Source organism: Chelon labrosus (assembly GCF_963514085.1).
Source record: "Chelon labrosus genome assembly, chromosome: 5".
Lineage (NCBI taxonomy): Eukaryota > Metazoa > Chordata > Actinopteri > Mugiliformes > Mugilidae > Chelon > Chelon labrosus.
In genome coordinates, this window is record NC_140341.1 from 19,922,216 (window position 1) to 19,938,110 (window position 15,895).

The following is a 15,895-nucleotide window of genomic DNA, read 5'->3' on the forward strand; positions in this document are numbered from 1 at the left end:
TTAATAGTTACTTGTTGGAAAATGGGAAATATTTTCTCATCCAAACCTTTCAAGTTTGAAACCTTTTTCTTAAGAAGAACATGCTGGAAACTTAATGAAAAACCTAATCTTAACCTTAAATATTCTAAATATTCTCCTGTTTTTGTGTTCGAGGTAATGTGCCAGTTTGTACTTCATCTGGAGTCTTTCGCTTTGGCAGGTTTTTGTCGGTAGGTCAGGTGGTGTTGGACATTATACAAATGGTGCCTCCAGTGGATATGGTTTTCCAGAGGATCCTTACAACTGCGTTTCAGTCCATGAAGACAGTGACACTGGGCTTAGGCACTGTAGAAGGTAAGACAACAACATGTTTGCAGCTCCTGTAGGAGAATCAGTTGAAATGTCTCTTTACGTTGAACATTTTTCACTCATTCTCAGCACTGTTAAAAATAACTTTATTATTTTTACTGGTGTATATTCAGCAATGTAGATAACAGTCCTGTGCAGGTACAATCAGTTTTATCCAAAAAAATATATAAACAATGCAACAAACCGTAGCAGTTATAGCCCTTACAAACAAATATCAAAAGTAGGGAGACTAAATTGAAAACTTTAACAGAGTCAAAAGTTATCTTGTGTTCAGTGAAAGAACACGACTTTTGTCACATACTTTGAGAACCACTATGGTTATCTCCACACAGAATATTCATTGTTTATTGTGTAACCAAGAGCTGAATGGAACAAGTTCACACCCTTTCTCAAGGGACTGGTGAAAGATAGAAAATGCTGAAACTAAGGACGGCTGGACGTTTAAACACGCTGAAAAGAGATACACAGATACAGAGGAAAAACTGGAACGCTTCAAAGAAAACAACCCCCTGGGATGTACACTGAGAAGAAACCAGTGTCCAAAGTTGGATTTCTTTTAAAACCTGACTTCTATTGTTTGGCCTCACCCTAAATCTATAGTTCTCACTGCATATCCAGTGAACTGACCTGACTTTGTCTTTGTGTTGTTTATTTGCTGTCTAAACATGGCTTACAGAAATGATGAGCAATGTCCTGCAAGACACGGATCACCTCCAAATGACTTATCAAATGTTGCTGACTAACCAGTCTGAGGCTAGCGTTTGGATTGGCCGTGTCCTGGACAGTGTGATGGAAATGATAATGAAGGTATCCTTGTCGTCTTGGCTATTAATGGCTGTTAATGTTATGTCTTACAAACTTGATCGTGTTGTCTTTGTTTCATGCATCTTTTTGATCATTCACACGTTTACATGGCTGCTTGGTCACCGGAGTGTTGTTGTTCAATAATAGAAAAGCTGGCAGTTCCCCGTCACGTGTAATACCAAAACATCAGGGCGTGACGTGTTCAAAGTTTTCTGATTGTACACAGTGCTGATAAAGGTAGCGCACACTTACCGGGCGATGGTGTTATTTGTTTCACCAGACTGTGACGCCACAGTTTTTAACTTGTGAAGAATTTCTGAGACCCATCGAGTGGCTCTTATCCACCAAGAGCATCAAGATCGAGGTGTGGAGGTCAATGATCTGCCAAAACAGCTCCTCTGTGGAGCAAGCTCTTCTGATGGACTGGATGCCTTTGATTCAAAAGGTATAATTGACTAAACTGCATGTAAAGAGTTTTTTTTCCCAAAGTGACATGTGCTGGTTCAGATTTTAATAATAAATATGAATGATTTTATGATTCCTAGTCAAAGCTTGATTTAAATATTGAAGACAACAGGAACAGATTCTTTACAAAGAATCACTTCTGGAAAACTTAAGTCTATAACTGGTTTACCGTGTGTTTACTAAAACACTATAAATAGTCCCTAAAGATGCCTCTGTTCCATTTTCTTTTTGCTTTTAGTGTCATTAGGAAATGCTACAATACAGGTTTCGAGCCAGGTTTTCAGCTACACGCGTGATCCAGTGAATTATATTATTTCTTTTTTTTGTAATCGCCAGGGAAGCGAACTGTACTACACCCTCACCGGCGAAGCAGACTACAACGTAACACTTCCCATGATTCTCTCTGAGTGGCACAAGTTGTATAATGGCAGCTTGCAGTTTGCTGCGCTTATGGACAAACTGGTGAGGGAGCTCGGTGGAGAGTACTGGATGAACTGGATGCCTGAAGACAATGCTCATGACATCACTGGAACGCTTCAACAAAGGTCTTGAGACAGAGCTGATCACGCACTTCATTCCACTGCATGTCTACTTTTGGTCCGATCGGATCATTGGCTATCCTATATATATCCTAGCCTAAATATTTGTATTACATGCTTATGCCTCATTAAATGTAGCTTATAAGATGTATAGAGAAGTATGTAAAAAGCTTCCAGGCCGTGGGAACTGGAGGGAATTTAGAGGAAGAAAATAACAAGTGAAATAAAAGTCAAGAAACGATCGATTTTCCGCTATGGTGTGTTTTAGATGATGTGCACAATGTCTTCTTCCATGGTGCGTGTAATCACTTCACAGCCTCAGTATTGTTGTGCTTTTGCTCTGCTTTTAGTGTTTTCTTGTTCATGGTGAATCTTGGGGAAAAGATTGAGGGGACAAGTCTGTGGCCCCAGGTAAAGACCTATTTCCACATGGCTTACTGGATTTTGAACTTCAGGCCTGGTGTCACAACTCAGCCAGCGAACTGTGAGTTCATATTTTAATCAGTCTTCTCGCTTACCAGCATTTATTCGTTAGGTGCCAAAGCAAGGTGATCAAGAACCAGCTAGTGATTTCATTTTTAGTGTGTATTAAATGTGTTTGCCTCCTACTCTAGGTTCTGTTAACATCAACTCCTTGGAAATTCATTGCGACACTGGTTTGAGTTGGCCACAGTTTGTTCAAGCAATACACGGGGCCCTGATGTCACCAAGCGAAGAAGTCCTGGTGACGTAAGTGACAATGATTGTCTTAAATCTTAAATCTTGAGGAAATTACTTTCAGCTGTTGCTAATATATTGAATGAGAAGGTTGATGCCACTTTCTATTAAATATGAAGATGCAGTGCTAGCCTCCCATTTTCCAGCCAAGCAAACATTTAAAATGTCTATCTACCAGCGCCGTTAAAAGTGTGGACGTGATTAAAATGGGAATATTTTTTGGTTATCTGACAAGCTCAATGCACCAAGACTTCAGGAACTCACTCCACCGCCTGTCAAAAACCAAACCACGTTTTGTTATTTATTAACTTTCATACAGAGGTTTGCGGGCAGCTTCACCCTATCGCCAGTTTTTATGTTAAGCCAACTGGTTTGAGTTGATTAATCAGCAGAGGAAGCGAGGCCGCAAGAGAATTAACCTGGCCAGATTTCAAACTATGAGCTTGTGGCCAAACCACAGTGGTTCAGTCAGTCAGCGTGCTGTCAGGAACAGCTGGCTGGTAGTTACAAACGTGTTCTAGTTGTCAGCCTATGGGGACAACAGTGAGAAACAACTGTTCATTCAAGACCAACAATGACTTGTGCCTTTTGGGTGCAGATTTTCCTCCTTTGTATGCAGTGCGTAGCCCCTGATAGTTCAGTGGTCTATCCAGTCACCTGCCTAGTATTTTTTTGGAAGGGATTACCTTTCCGTGTAGTTTCCAAGGACAGCTTCTCAGATGGCCCTTTGTAGCAAAGGTGTGTCAAGTAACGCAAATATAAAAGTGGTATCAAAATTCTCATGTATCTCTATTACTGTTGTTCCTGTTAATGAGGAATTGCATGGCCATTTATAAAACTGTGATTTTCTACTCCCCCTTCTCTTTTCTGCATAGTTGTCTCAAAGGAACTGTGAACCTGTTGCAGCACGTGTATGGCGACATCTACAAGCTTCTGGCCTCCACATATCTGAAACAGGAAATCAAAGGTGGAGATTCCCTCTCTTCCTACTTGATTAACCTGCTGCATAACCTGGATGGGTTTGTCCAGAATATCTCCACTCTTCCCAACCAAAACATCTCTAACCCTGCTGTCATGCTTCCACTCGTCGCTAACATGCTACAGTCCACGGGTCTCTCGCCACTCCTGCCTCTGCTCCTCCATGATGGGCCCCTTAATGTCTCCACAATCCTTGGTGTTGCCTCAAAGCTTGGCAGGCTTAACCAGCACATTTTCACCTTTAACGAGACAAACCCAACAATGCCTGAACTGGAACAGTTGATAATGTATTTCTTCTCCTTAGAGGGTAATCTTACAATGTCTCTTTCCCACATGATGGGAAGTGCTCTGCTTACCTATTCTGACTACTTCCACCCTGAAGATGTGGCACGTCTCAAAGAAGCCCTTCAGCCATTCACCAACCAGACCTCAGCTGGCATTGTAGAAGCTATCCTTAGTGCCGTGGAGCTACTGAAGACAATGGTGGATTCTCCAAATGGTGACCCAACTAACATCATTCTTGGATACTTACGTCAGCTTCAAGAATTTGTGATTTCTCTGTATAGGCTGCGAAAAATTGATGAAGTCCAGTTAACCAGTGGCCAGCTCACACCTGCTCAAGTCACAGACCTCCACCAGCTTTCTGTGGACTTCCTCAGCCTCCTCACCCCTGAGAACCTTCAGAACCTCACACAGGCTGGACCAGATGCTGCCCAGAACATAGTCATCCAGAAGTTTGTAGCATTCCTACCACCTGAAGTCCAAAACGATACTGTTCTCTTTCTGCAGGATTTCAAAGCTCTGCAAGGTCAGCTAACTAAATGTGCAGCAGGCGAGAACTGTTTGGCTGGAATTTCAGAACTCTTCACGTTCCTGGATCAGATATCAGACATGATGCTCTCGGCCGATGCTAACGTCACCATCAAAATAGCCGCAAACAGTTATGTTCCAGGGGACCGGGAAAAAGAAGAAATTGCATCCACGTTCTTCTCACTCCTCCTGTCACCACATGATGCAGCATACGTGGAAACGTTCAAACAGACCCTTCAGTTCATCAAATTGGTCATGGCTACACCGAATATCTCTGTGTCCAGTGTTAAGAATGCTCTGAAAGAGTCAAACCTAAACATTGAGCAGCTGAATAACATAACTGCACTAGCTGGAGCTGCCAACATAAACGACCTGATAGCAGATATAACTGACATTCTTGACGTTCGTCAGTGTTTTGAAACTCAGAATGACGGGGCGGTGACAACCGCGTGTGTTGTCGGATTGATAAATGGGGTCAGCAGATTTCTGACAAACGTACCTGCTCTTCGTAATGACAAGGTCATCCTCTCGCTATTCCCATCAATTTTGACTAAAACTGTCAGTGATGTCATTCAGTTTAACTTCAGCTCCAGTCCTAACATGGTTCTTGCGCAAACCTTGAACAGCACCTTGGCCAATATCAAGATGGGCCTCCGGCAGGAACACCTGGACACTCCAGAGATCATGAATGAAATCAGAGTAATGGAAGGTCTGATACAACTGATTGCCAACATGAAACCATTCAGCAATCTTAACGCCACCTTGATGGCTGACCCCATTCAGTCCCAGAAAGTATACCTGGAGCTTGTAGAATGGTACTTGAAAAGGCTGGAAAATATCACCAGCAACAGTTCAGCCTCAGAGCTTCTTCAGTACTTTTACTCCATCACACAGATGCAAGTGACATTACAGCTGGCACAGGTAGATTTCTCCTCTTTTGTCAGCAATAAGATTGACTACCTGATAAACAGTCTCCAGTACCCTATAGATGGTGCAGGGGTGAGTGAAATTGGCCAGACAGCAATTGAGATGCTTAGGCGTCTGTTGGACTTAATGAAGATTCAGAACGACATTCAAGGTCCACTGTTCAACTCAACCATTCTGGACACCGCTGAACCCTACCTTGAACTCATTGTGAAATGGATGAAGCAGCCCAATGTCCCATTGCTCATTTCGAGTATGCTCCAATGGGGAAACTCGTCCATACCAGCGTCCACCCCTCTGACAGACCTCCACCACTTGCTGCAAACAATGGTTCATTTTCTCAGTGAGGATCCACAGGCCTACCTCTCCATAATTGGCAACATCACAGAGTCCTTGAGCAAAGTCCTGATGGTGGCAGAGCAGACAGGTGGCCTACAGAGTGAACAATTCACAGCTGCCGTCACGGAAGCGGTCCAAAGTGCTTTGCAGATCCTGACCACAGCCACGGGACCACTGCCACTTCCCGTACAGCAGGATATTCTGGAAATTGTGCAAGATTCACTGAAACTCATCGTTCACCCAGACATGAGTTTTGCTTCGTCACGTAACATCTCCCTCCTCATTCTGACGAGAGCCGAGCGAGTCATCCAACAAATGGTGCCAGAATTGTTTGCAGAATACCTGCTTTCTGGAGTCAGAGTGATCACCACTTATTTTAACAGCATCTCTGAAGGCGGTGGACCAGACAACTGGAATCAATTGTGAGTGATGCTGAACTTTTGCTAATATTTAAATGCAAAATTACAAAAGGCTTCAATTTAGCTCTCATTAACAAACGACAAAATCCCCTAAAGGTGTGTCACCTTTAATTTAAATTCACTTTACACTACCAGATACTTTATAAATCATAATATATTATATGGTTAACAGTAGATGGAGTGGTGCTTTAGAATAAATGTAATTTAAAACTTAATGCATAAATAAACTGAATGATTTTGTTTTCTTATGTTAATGTCATCATAAGTGGGCACTGCAATGTAATGGAAAATAAATTAAACTTTAACATAATGCAACATGAATTGTATATGAAAAAGGCTGAACATTGTGATTAACCCACATAGTCCGCAGCTCCCTCAGCTCCACAGAGCATTTTAGCATCTTTTTTAGCATACATATCTATTTTAAAAAGCAGACAGTACTCAACCTTCTATTTTTCTATGGTATGATATGATCACCCCATGACCCCACTGTATAATGACAGCACACTCATTTGCATAATGAAACCGAAAGGCATAGACATGTGAAAAAATAATTTAAAATAATACTAATAATAACATTAGTATTAATTCTGGTCCCCCATAAATTCCACTGCACTGAAGTGACCAAATGTTTTAGGATTTTCATCTGCATCTGCATTAAACTAGATGTCCTTGGTATTATTATATTCAGATATATAATTTATACCAAACTGAAGGCGACAGTTCATGCTGTTGCATCCTCTTGATAAATCATGATGACCTTTTGATGAGACATGTGAAATATTGATTTGCTTTGTTTCTTAAGAATTTTGGATGAGATGAAGACAGTCCAGAGCCTTCTGCCGCCAAACAGCACGGCCCAGGACTACGTTTCTATCGTCATTAACATCACTCACTTCATCCTGAAGTCCGGCCAAGGCAAGTCAGCTTCTCTCTATCCCTAGGTTGGACAACATGTTGAATCCTGATGAAATGTGACAGAGTGTAGGTCGTATTCTGCACCTCATTATTCAAGCGTTGATGTCAGACAGCCTCAGGATGAAAGTGGATCACAGCATTTTTGCTATCTGCAGTAATAACAGGTTGCTTTGCTCACAGTCACATGTGTCAGTGTGGTTAAAGGTTGTGAACAATATTTCTTATTATTTCAGGCAACATGAGTCTCTGGGCAAGTTTTGAGAATGCATCAGTAGAAAATCTGCCAGAAATGATAGGACAGGTAAAGTGTATGCACTATTAAACTCATGAATGTGAATGTGTTCAGTATTTTTGAATTGCACTGACAATAATCGTGGTGTTAAGACAAACAAAACCAAAACCAAGAACAAAATGGTCTCATTTATCAGAGAGGCATGTCCTGCACTCAGTCTTTTGCCACATTTTCTGGATAAAAGAGCAAATAAAACATAACCCTTCCAGTTGAGGTTTTCCATCACATGAAATTGAATTTTTTTCCAATTGTTCACCTTTTCTCAGGTGGGCAAACTCTTCGGCATGTTTTGGCAACTTGTCATGGGAGGCACAGACTCACAGGCAGCGATGGATCCACAGGCCTACCTCTCCGCAATTGGCAGCATCATAGAGTACTTGAGCAAAGCCCTGATGGTGGCAGAGCAGGATGGTGGCCTACAGAGTGAACACTTCACCATTTCCGTCATGGAAGCGGTCCAAAGTGCTTTGCAGATCCTGACCACGGCCACGGGACCACTGCCACTTCCCGTACAGCAGGATATTCTGGAAATTGTGCGAGATTCACTAAAACTCATCGTTCATCCAGACATGAGTTTTTCTTCGTCACGTAACATCTCCCTCATCATCCTGATGAGAGCCGAGCGAGTCATCCAACAAATGGTGCCAGAATTGTTTGCAGAATACCTGCTTTCTGGAGTCAGAGTGATCACCACTTATTTTAACAGCATCTCTGAAGGTGGTGGACCAGACAACTGGAATCAATTGTGAGTGATGTTGAACTTTTGCTAATATTTAAATACAAAATTACACCAGTGTTATGATTTGTTGTAGAAAATGGCTTCACTTCAGCACTCATGGACAAATGACAAAATCCCTTAAAATATGTTATCTTTAATTTAAATTCACTTTACACTACCAAATACTTTATAAATCATAATATAGTATATGTTTAACAGTCAGAGGTGGACAGAGTACACACCTTCATTACTTAAGTAAAAGTACAGATACTCCTTGTCAAATATTACTCCAATACAAGTAAAAGTAGCTTAGTCAAAGTATTACTGAAGTAAAGTACTAAAGTATTTGCTTAAAAAAATACTTAAGTAAAAGTATTTAAAAAGTATCTCAGGAAATACAGGAAAGGAAAGTAGCTTGTCATTATACAATCCACTCTACAATCCACAGCCTCACTCTTTCTCTTGCAGACAGCTTCTCTCTCTCTCTCTCTCTCTCTCTCTCTCTCTCACTCTCTCACTCTCACTCTCACTCTCACTCTCACTACAAGCTCATACAATTACGTTTAAAATGTTCATCAGCAATTTAACAAACATTGAGCTAGCTAACGTCAGTAGCTACTTTACATGCCGCGACGTGCTTTTTCAGGTTGGAAGACGAGTTCTTGTAGGCCGTGATATAATTTGTTCGCGGTAAGCACAACAAACATTTAAACTGAAACGAATCAGTTTTTGTGGCAAAAATCTCATACATGGGTCGGACATAAGGCCACGGGTGCTCGGTGGGAGTTTCTCCAGGTGTTTCTCCAGTTTCTTCCTGCATTGTATGGATTGTATGGCATGACGTAGTACAGGTACGGCAATACGACTAAGACAAACCATATGCGAATCAGCAGAAACACTTTATTTTCTCAGAATTTTGAAAAAAATAATAATAAAAAAAAAATAATCAGCTGACGTAAGCTCAAAAGTAGCGAGTAACGAGAGCATCAACAGAAATGTAGTGGAGTAAAAAATACAATATTTGTCCTTCAAATGTAGTGGAGTGAAAGTAAAAGTATCCCCCAAAAATAATACTCAAGTAAAGTACAGATACTCAAAAACTGTACTTAAGTACAGTACTCAAGTAAATTTACTTCGTTACTGTCCACCACTATTAACAGTAGGTGGAATGGTGCTTTAGAATAAATGTAATTTAAAACTTAATGCATAAATAAACTGAATGATGGCCCGTTCTGTTTTTCTTGTGGTAATACTATTATAAGTGAGGACTGTAATGTAATGGAAAATAAATTTAATTTAAACATAATGCAACATGAATTGTACGTGAAAAAGGTTGCACATTGTGATTAACTCACAGAAAATATCAACTCTGTCTGCACCTCCCTCAGCTCCACAGAGCATTTTAGCAGCTTCTGACCATTTTTATTTAAAAAAAAAACAAAACAGACAGAACTTAACCTACTGTTTTTTTTACGATATGATGATTCAAATTGCTCACACCACGCACCGCTATATAATGACAGCTCCCTCACTCATTTGTGTAATGAAACTAAGGAAAGGAAACCAAACTAAGGAATAAAGTTCATGCTGTTGCATCCTCTTGACAAATAATGATGACCTTTTGATGAGACATGTGAAATATTGATTTGCTTTGTTTCTTAAGAATTTTGAACGAGATGAAGACAGTCCAGAGCCTTCTGCCGCCAAACAACACGGCTCAGGACTACGTTTCTATCGTCATTAACATCACTCACTTCATCCTGAAGTCCGGCCAAGGCAAGTCAGCTTCTCTCTATCCCTAGGTTGGACAACATGTTGAATCCTGATGAAATGTGACGGAGTGTAGGTCGTATTCTGCACCTCATTATCCAAGCGTTGATGTCAGACAGCCTCAGGATGAAAGTGGATCACAGCGTTTTTGCTATCTGCAGTAATAACGGGTTGCTTTGCTCACAGTCACATGTGTCAGTGTGGTTAAAGGTTGTGAACAATATTTCTTATTATTTCAGGCAACACGAGTTTCTGGGCAAGTTTTGAGAATGCATCAGTGGAAAATCTGCCAGAAATGATAGGACAGGTAAAGTGTATGCACTATTAAACTCATGAATGTGAATGTGTTCAGTATTTTTGTTTGTTTCTTTTGAATTGAGCTCAGTGTAATGAATAATTAAACAACGTGAATGAAAGTTATATGAAAGTCATAAGAATGGAGAGTTGCCCCATCATTCCAAATGATACCTGTCAAGGCACTGAATTGCACTGACAATAATCGTGGTGTTAAGACAAACAAAACCAAAACCAAGAACAAAATGGTCTCATTTATCAGAGAGGCATGTCCTGCACTTAGTCTTTTGCCACATTTTCTGGATAAAAGAGCAAATAAAACATAACCCTTCCAGTTGAGGTTTTCCATCACATGAAATTGAACTTTTTTCCAATTGTTCACCTTTTCTCAGGTGGGCAAACTCTTCGGCATGTTTTGGCAACTTGTCATGGGAGGCACAGACTCACAGGCAGCGATGGATCCACAGGCCTACCTCTCCGCAATTGGCAGCATCATAGAGTACTTGAGCAAAGCCCTGATGGTGGCAGAGCAGGATGGTGGCCTACAGAGTGAACACTTCACCATTGCCGTCATGGAAGCGGTCCAAAGTGCTTTGCAGATCCTGACCACGGCCACGGGACCACTGCCACTTCCCGTACAGCAGGATATTCTGGAAATTGTGCGAGATTCACTAAAACTCATCGTTCATCCAGACATGAGTTTTTCTTCGTCACGTAACATCTCCCTCATCATCCTGATGAGAGCCGAGCAATTCATCCAACAAATGGTGCCAGAATTGTTTGCAGAATACCTGCTTTCTGGAGTCAGAGTGATCACCACTTATTTTAACAGCATCTCTGAAGGCGGTGGACCAGACAACTGGAATCAATTGTGAGTGATGTTGAACTTTTGCTAATATTTAAATACAAAATTACACCAGTGTTATGATTTGTTGTAGAAAATGGCTTCACTTCAGCACTCATGGACAAATGACAAAATCCCTTAAAATATGTTATCTTTAATTTAAATTCACTTTACACTACCTAATACTTTATAAATCATAATATAGTATATGTTTAATAACAGTAGATGGAATGGTGCTTTAGAATAAATGTAATTTAAAACTTAATGCATAAATAAACTGAATGATGGCCCATTCTGTTTTTCTTGTGGTAATACCATTATAAGTGAGGACTGTAATGTAATGGAAAATAAATTAAATGTAAACATAATGCAACATGAATTGTACGTGAAAAAGGTTGCACATTGTGATTTACTCACAGAAAATATCAACTCTGTCTGCACCTCCCTCAGCTCCACAGAGCATTTTAGCAGCTTCTGACCATTTTTATTTTTTAAAAAACAGACAGAACTCAATCTTCTGTTTTTTTTACGATATGATGATTCAGATTGCTCACACCACGCCCCGCTATATAATGACAGCCCCCTCACTCATTTGCATAATGAAACTAAGGAAAGGAAACCAAACTAAGGAATAAAGTTCATGCTGTTGCATCCTCTTGATAAATCATGATGACCTTTTGATGAGACATGTGAAATATTGATTTGCTTTGTTTCTTAAGAATTTTGAACGAGATGAAGACAGTCCAGAGCCTTCTGCCTCCAAACAGCACGGCCCAGGACTACGTTTCTGTCCTCATTAACATCACTCACTTCATCCTGAAGTCCGGCCAAGGCAAGTCCGCTTCTCTCTATCCCTAGGTCGGACAACATGTTGAATCCTGATGAAATGTGACAGAGTGTAGGTCGTATTCTGCACCTCATTATTCAAGCGTTGATGTCAGACAGCCTCAGGATGAAAGTGGATCACAGCATTTTTGCTATCTGCAGTAATAACAGGTTGCTTTGCGCACAGTCACATGTGTCAGTGTGGTTAAAGGTTGTGAACAATATTTCTTATTATTTCAGGCAACATGAGTCTCTGGGCAAGTTTTGAGAATGCATCAGTGGAAAATCTGCCAGAAATGATAGGACAGGTAAAGTGTATGCACTATTAAACTCATGAATGTGAATGTGTTCAGTATTTTTGTTTGTCTCTTTTAAACTGAGTTCCGTGTAATGAATAATTGACTTGAATGAAAGTTATATGAAAGTCATAAGAACTGAGAGTTGCCCCATCATTCCAAATTATACCTGTCAAGGCACTGAATTGCACTGTCTTTGATCATAGTACTGAGGCAAACAAAACCAAAACCAAGAACAAAATGATCTCATTCATCATAGATGCATATCCTACTATAACCAATTGAAGTAACTGAAGATTGAAATGTTTGTGTTCTCAGGTGGGCAAACTCTTCAGCAGGCTTTGGCAACTTGTTGCAGTAGGTACAGGCTCAAATGGAGCTCTTCCACCTCTGGAGGATTTTGCTCATATTGTGTCTGTCCTGGAGCGTGTGATGACAGGGACGGCAGACCAAGACACTTGGGACAAGTAAGTTTAATCATTAAGTGTAGTGGAACCAAACCAAATAAGTAATTACTGAGCTAATAATGTCAGCACCTTAGTATCAAATTGCATGCCTTGTATATGTAGATAAGTGTGAGATAGTACTATTTTTTAAAAAAATGTATTCCACACTAAAGACTGCTGGTTAGTTATGTTACTGTAATTAACCAAATGCAATGTGTTTTTTTGTCACAGACTTGAACAGATCCTGGAAACCCTGCTGTTGACCCTCAGAGGAACAGAGCTGTGGCACATTTTACCATATGCCATCCCGGTGTTTGAAAAAGTCACGTTGACTGTGGTGAACGACATAGAAGCAGAGAATGGTGAGAAAACGCAGTTGAACAGCGAAGATATTGTCTCACATTTGTGTTAACGGGACAAGGGAGGACTGTTCAGAGATCCAAAGCAGCACATTAGACCTTGTTTTGATCTTGCCGTGCAAAGACACCTGATATTTTTTTGTCAGTAAGTATTTTTTTGTAAAGCTGTTATGTCACTCAGACCCTCTTGTCTTCTTCTTTTCAGCGTTCATACAAAGCCTTCAGATGCCGGTGGTTACCCTGATGAGAGACATCGCGCAGTCTGTGAACACCAGTCGTTTTAACTTGACAGAGGTCTCAGAGAGAATGCAGCTTTCCATCGAGCGCACACTGCAAGCAGCTCAGGAGGTTGGACACCGTTCTATAGCATTTGTACAGTGCATACTGTATCAGTGTGTCTTCACAGTCGTGCTAGCATTGTTCGTGGACTCTGTTACATTTTGTAAAACTTCATGCATAACTGCAAATAACAATGCCTGTCTCTAATCTTGACATCGCAGTTAATTTATCAGTAGCTTCCAGATACCGTGACATGTGTCAGAGCTCAGCAGGCTGTGTTGTTTTTTTTAATCTGTCCGTTCCACCTGCCTGAATATTTGCCTTTCAACAGACATTTAGCCAGACAATAGGACCACGTCAGAAAGAGCACGAGGCTTTGACTTGCCTCTTTAACATTTCGAATGACATTGTCCGTACATAGCTGGGATTTTTTTTTTTCCGTGACATTGCGTATATGTTGTGTTGAAGTACAAAGGACATGAGTCTGTGGTGAAAGGTCAGCGGTGCAAAGTGCTGCTTTGTAGAGAGTCATCTGATTTAAATCATTCAGGATGTTGTTTCATTACCTTCCCCAAACTTGTGGCGGAGTCACACATCGGCAGGCTGATATTATCTGCTTGTGGTAATTTATCATAAATACACAATACAAATACAAGTTTAAGTGAGTATGTTGTCAAGTTGGTTAGTTAATTACTTCATTGTCATGGGAGGAGCTTTTTTAATGGCACCGTACATCACTTTCACACAGAAAAAAAGACAAACAGAATTACCTAACATGTAACACAGTTGCTCATAAGTGACAGACAGCTCACATATCAGTGTGTGTGAATGTGTGCTTCCCCCGACCCAATTTATGGCTCCTATGGCTGCTCCACTGGGCCCTGTACCGGCATCACGAGGACAATGCAGTGAATTCAGTGGGTGTTTGGAGATGCCTATTATCTTGGCAGCATTGTTCCTTATGCGCATGAGTTTGGTCTAGTTTTTGATAGGTGGAGCAGTCATGCTAGATGGGCTGATTAATACTTTTGCAGAACAGCAGAAAGAGATAAGGGCGGGGGGACACAGAGTACTAGTAGTTTACCGATATCTGAGGTATGTGAAACTGTGGATCACTTCAAGTGCTTAGTTAATTGAGAGATGTTTCTATCATCTCTATTTTTGTATGTTTAATGTTTCATTTAGCGATGGTTAGCCATTTATGAAGTTATATTAAAAGATGTCTTTGGATTAAATATGAAGCTGCAATACTGCTGTTTAATTTAGCTTAGCGTAAAGTCTGGAAACAAGGGAGGAAATCTTCCCTGGCTCTGGCCAAAGGTAGTTCAATGTTTCTGCAAATTCACAACATGTTGCTAAGCTCACCCACTGCTGTCTTAAACCGTGCAGACAGGAGTGTGGTATTTATTGTTTCATCCCCTTGTCCAAATATCACTTTAAACTGTTCAAAATGTACTGTTACATTTACACGTATTGCCTCACTTATCGTGCACCCAGATATCATTGCCAGTCTTGAAAAGGAACTGTCAGATTTGCTATATTTAAAGTACGCTGTAGCTGAAGCAGAATACTATTAAAGGATTAGCCTTTTGTATTCTATTGTGTATTGAGAACATTGCCTTTCAGTATGTGTGGGTGTGTACTCGACCACGGGAACTGGTGATACCTGTGTGAGACATCTGCCCTTTTCTTCACGTCTCTGTAAGCCGCAACTGGAGAACAATTAAGCCATTTCCCCCGTGCCCCCGCCTTTTGTCTCCCTGATTCTTTGTTCTATGTCCATCTCTGTCTCGCTAGCTGAACATATTTTTTTCAGGCCATCGCATTTGAAACATGATAAGCTGTTGGTCTTTTTGCTTCCCTCCAGGCTAATGGCACACTAAACTGCAGTGAGGCTCTCAAAGCATGGGATCCAGTAAGAGAGGCAGCGGGGTTAAGCGATGCCACCATGTCTATGTGGTGCAACGTCAAACTACAGCCTGTGCTAGAGTCCTTTGCTGCAGCCCAGGCTGTCTACCTCCACCTGAACATGAATGTGAGTAGATGCAAACCGGATTTAACCAAATAACAACCACTTTTGAGACGAGTGTGTGTGTCTTTCACGTGATGATAAATAGTAAACTGTGTGCCAAAAGTCTATCACGTGCAATTAACAGTTTCACCACTTGATGGCAGTGTTCATGCACAGAGAAAGCTGCCATACTAACAGTGTGTCTCTGCTGCATGTTGTTGTACAGCACACGGACATGGGATCAATCAGCGCCAACGCCACAGCTGCCAGGATTGTCAAGAGTGTGCAGTCTTTCTACCACGTAAACATTAACCAATCGGTTGTGATAGAGCAATTCATCTATACTTTCTCCAGCCAGCTCGATATGCTGGCAGGCCAGCCATTGAGCCCTGAGGCGCAACTTTACTGGTACTGGCAGCTCCAGAACATGCAGTTGCAAAACAGGTCAGCCACAGTCACATTATGTCACCCTCCTTACTGTGGTTACGATTTGTAAGTGC

General features: G+C 41.0%; 2 protein-coding genes across 3 annotated transcripts in view; both read left to right on the forward strand.

The window, feature by feature from the left end:
• Positions 1-41: 41 nt before the first annotated feature.
• LOC311487988 (uncharacterized protein) lies at positions 42-10,266 on the forward strand. 2 transcript variants are annotated; one of them, XM_084544485.1, is made up of 10 exons: positions 42-333; positions 1,025-1,597; positions 1,954-2,162; positions 2,507-2,640; positions 2,771-2,885; positions 3,749-6,346; positions 7,149-7,261; positions 7,495-7,562; positions 7,820-8,298; positions 9,935-10,266. In XM_084544485.1, the coding sequence occupies exons 2-10, from the start codon at positions 1,529-1,531 to the stop codon at positions 10,071-10,073; spliced, it is 3,924 nt and encodes a 1,307-aa protein (XP_084400611.1). In that variant the 5' UTR covers positions 42-333; positions 1,025-1,528; the 3' UTR covers positions 10,074-10,266. The 2 variants fall into 2 exon arrangements, with proteins under 2 accessions (XP_084400611.1, XP_084400610.1); XM_084544484.1 differs by lacking the exon at positions 42-333 and having other exon boundaries at positions 854-1,155; positions 1,433-1,597.
• A 10-nt stretch (positions 10,267-10,276) lies between these two features.
• The window catches only part of abca12 (ATP-binding cassette, sub-family A (ABC1), member 12), a 48,017-nt gene continuing 42,398 nt past the window's right edge, over positions 10,277-15,895 (forward strand). The window contains exons 1-9 of the mRNA XM_084544483.1: positions 10,277-10,348; positions 10,728-11,206; positions 11,899-12,011; positions 12,245-12,312; positions 12,619-12,767; positions 12,978-13,108; positions 13,311-13,453; positions 15,252-15,419; positions 15,622-15,839. Coding sequence (XP_084400609.1) covers positions 10,337-10,348; positions 10,728-11,206; positions 11,899-12,011; positions 12,245-12,312; positions 12,619-12,767; positions 12,978-13,108; positions 13,311-13,453; positions 15,252-15,419; positions 15,622-15,839 — 1,481 coding nt within the window. The 5' untranslated portion in view covers positions 10,277-10,336. The remainder of the gene's footprint in view (positions 10,349-10,727; positions 11,207-11,898; positions 12,012-12,244; positions 12,313-12,618; positions 12,768-12,977; positions 13,109-13,310; positions 13,454-15,251; positions 15,420-15,621; positions 15,840-15,895) is intronic.

Coding starts and splice junctions, on each gene's coding strand:
- LOC311487988 (XM_084544484.1), top strand. CDS start 1,027: ATGATGAGCAATGTCCTGCAAGACACGGATCACCTCCAAATGACTTAT. Junction 2,163..2,506: donor ACTGGAACGCTTCAACAAAG/GTCTTGAGACAG, acceptor CTCTGCTTTTAG/TGTTTTCTTGTTCATGGTGA. Junction 6,347..7,148: donor CCAGACAACTGGAATCAATT/GTGAGTGATGCT, acceptor TTGTTTCTTAAG/AATTTTGGATGAGATGAAGA.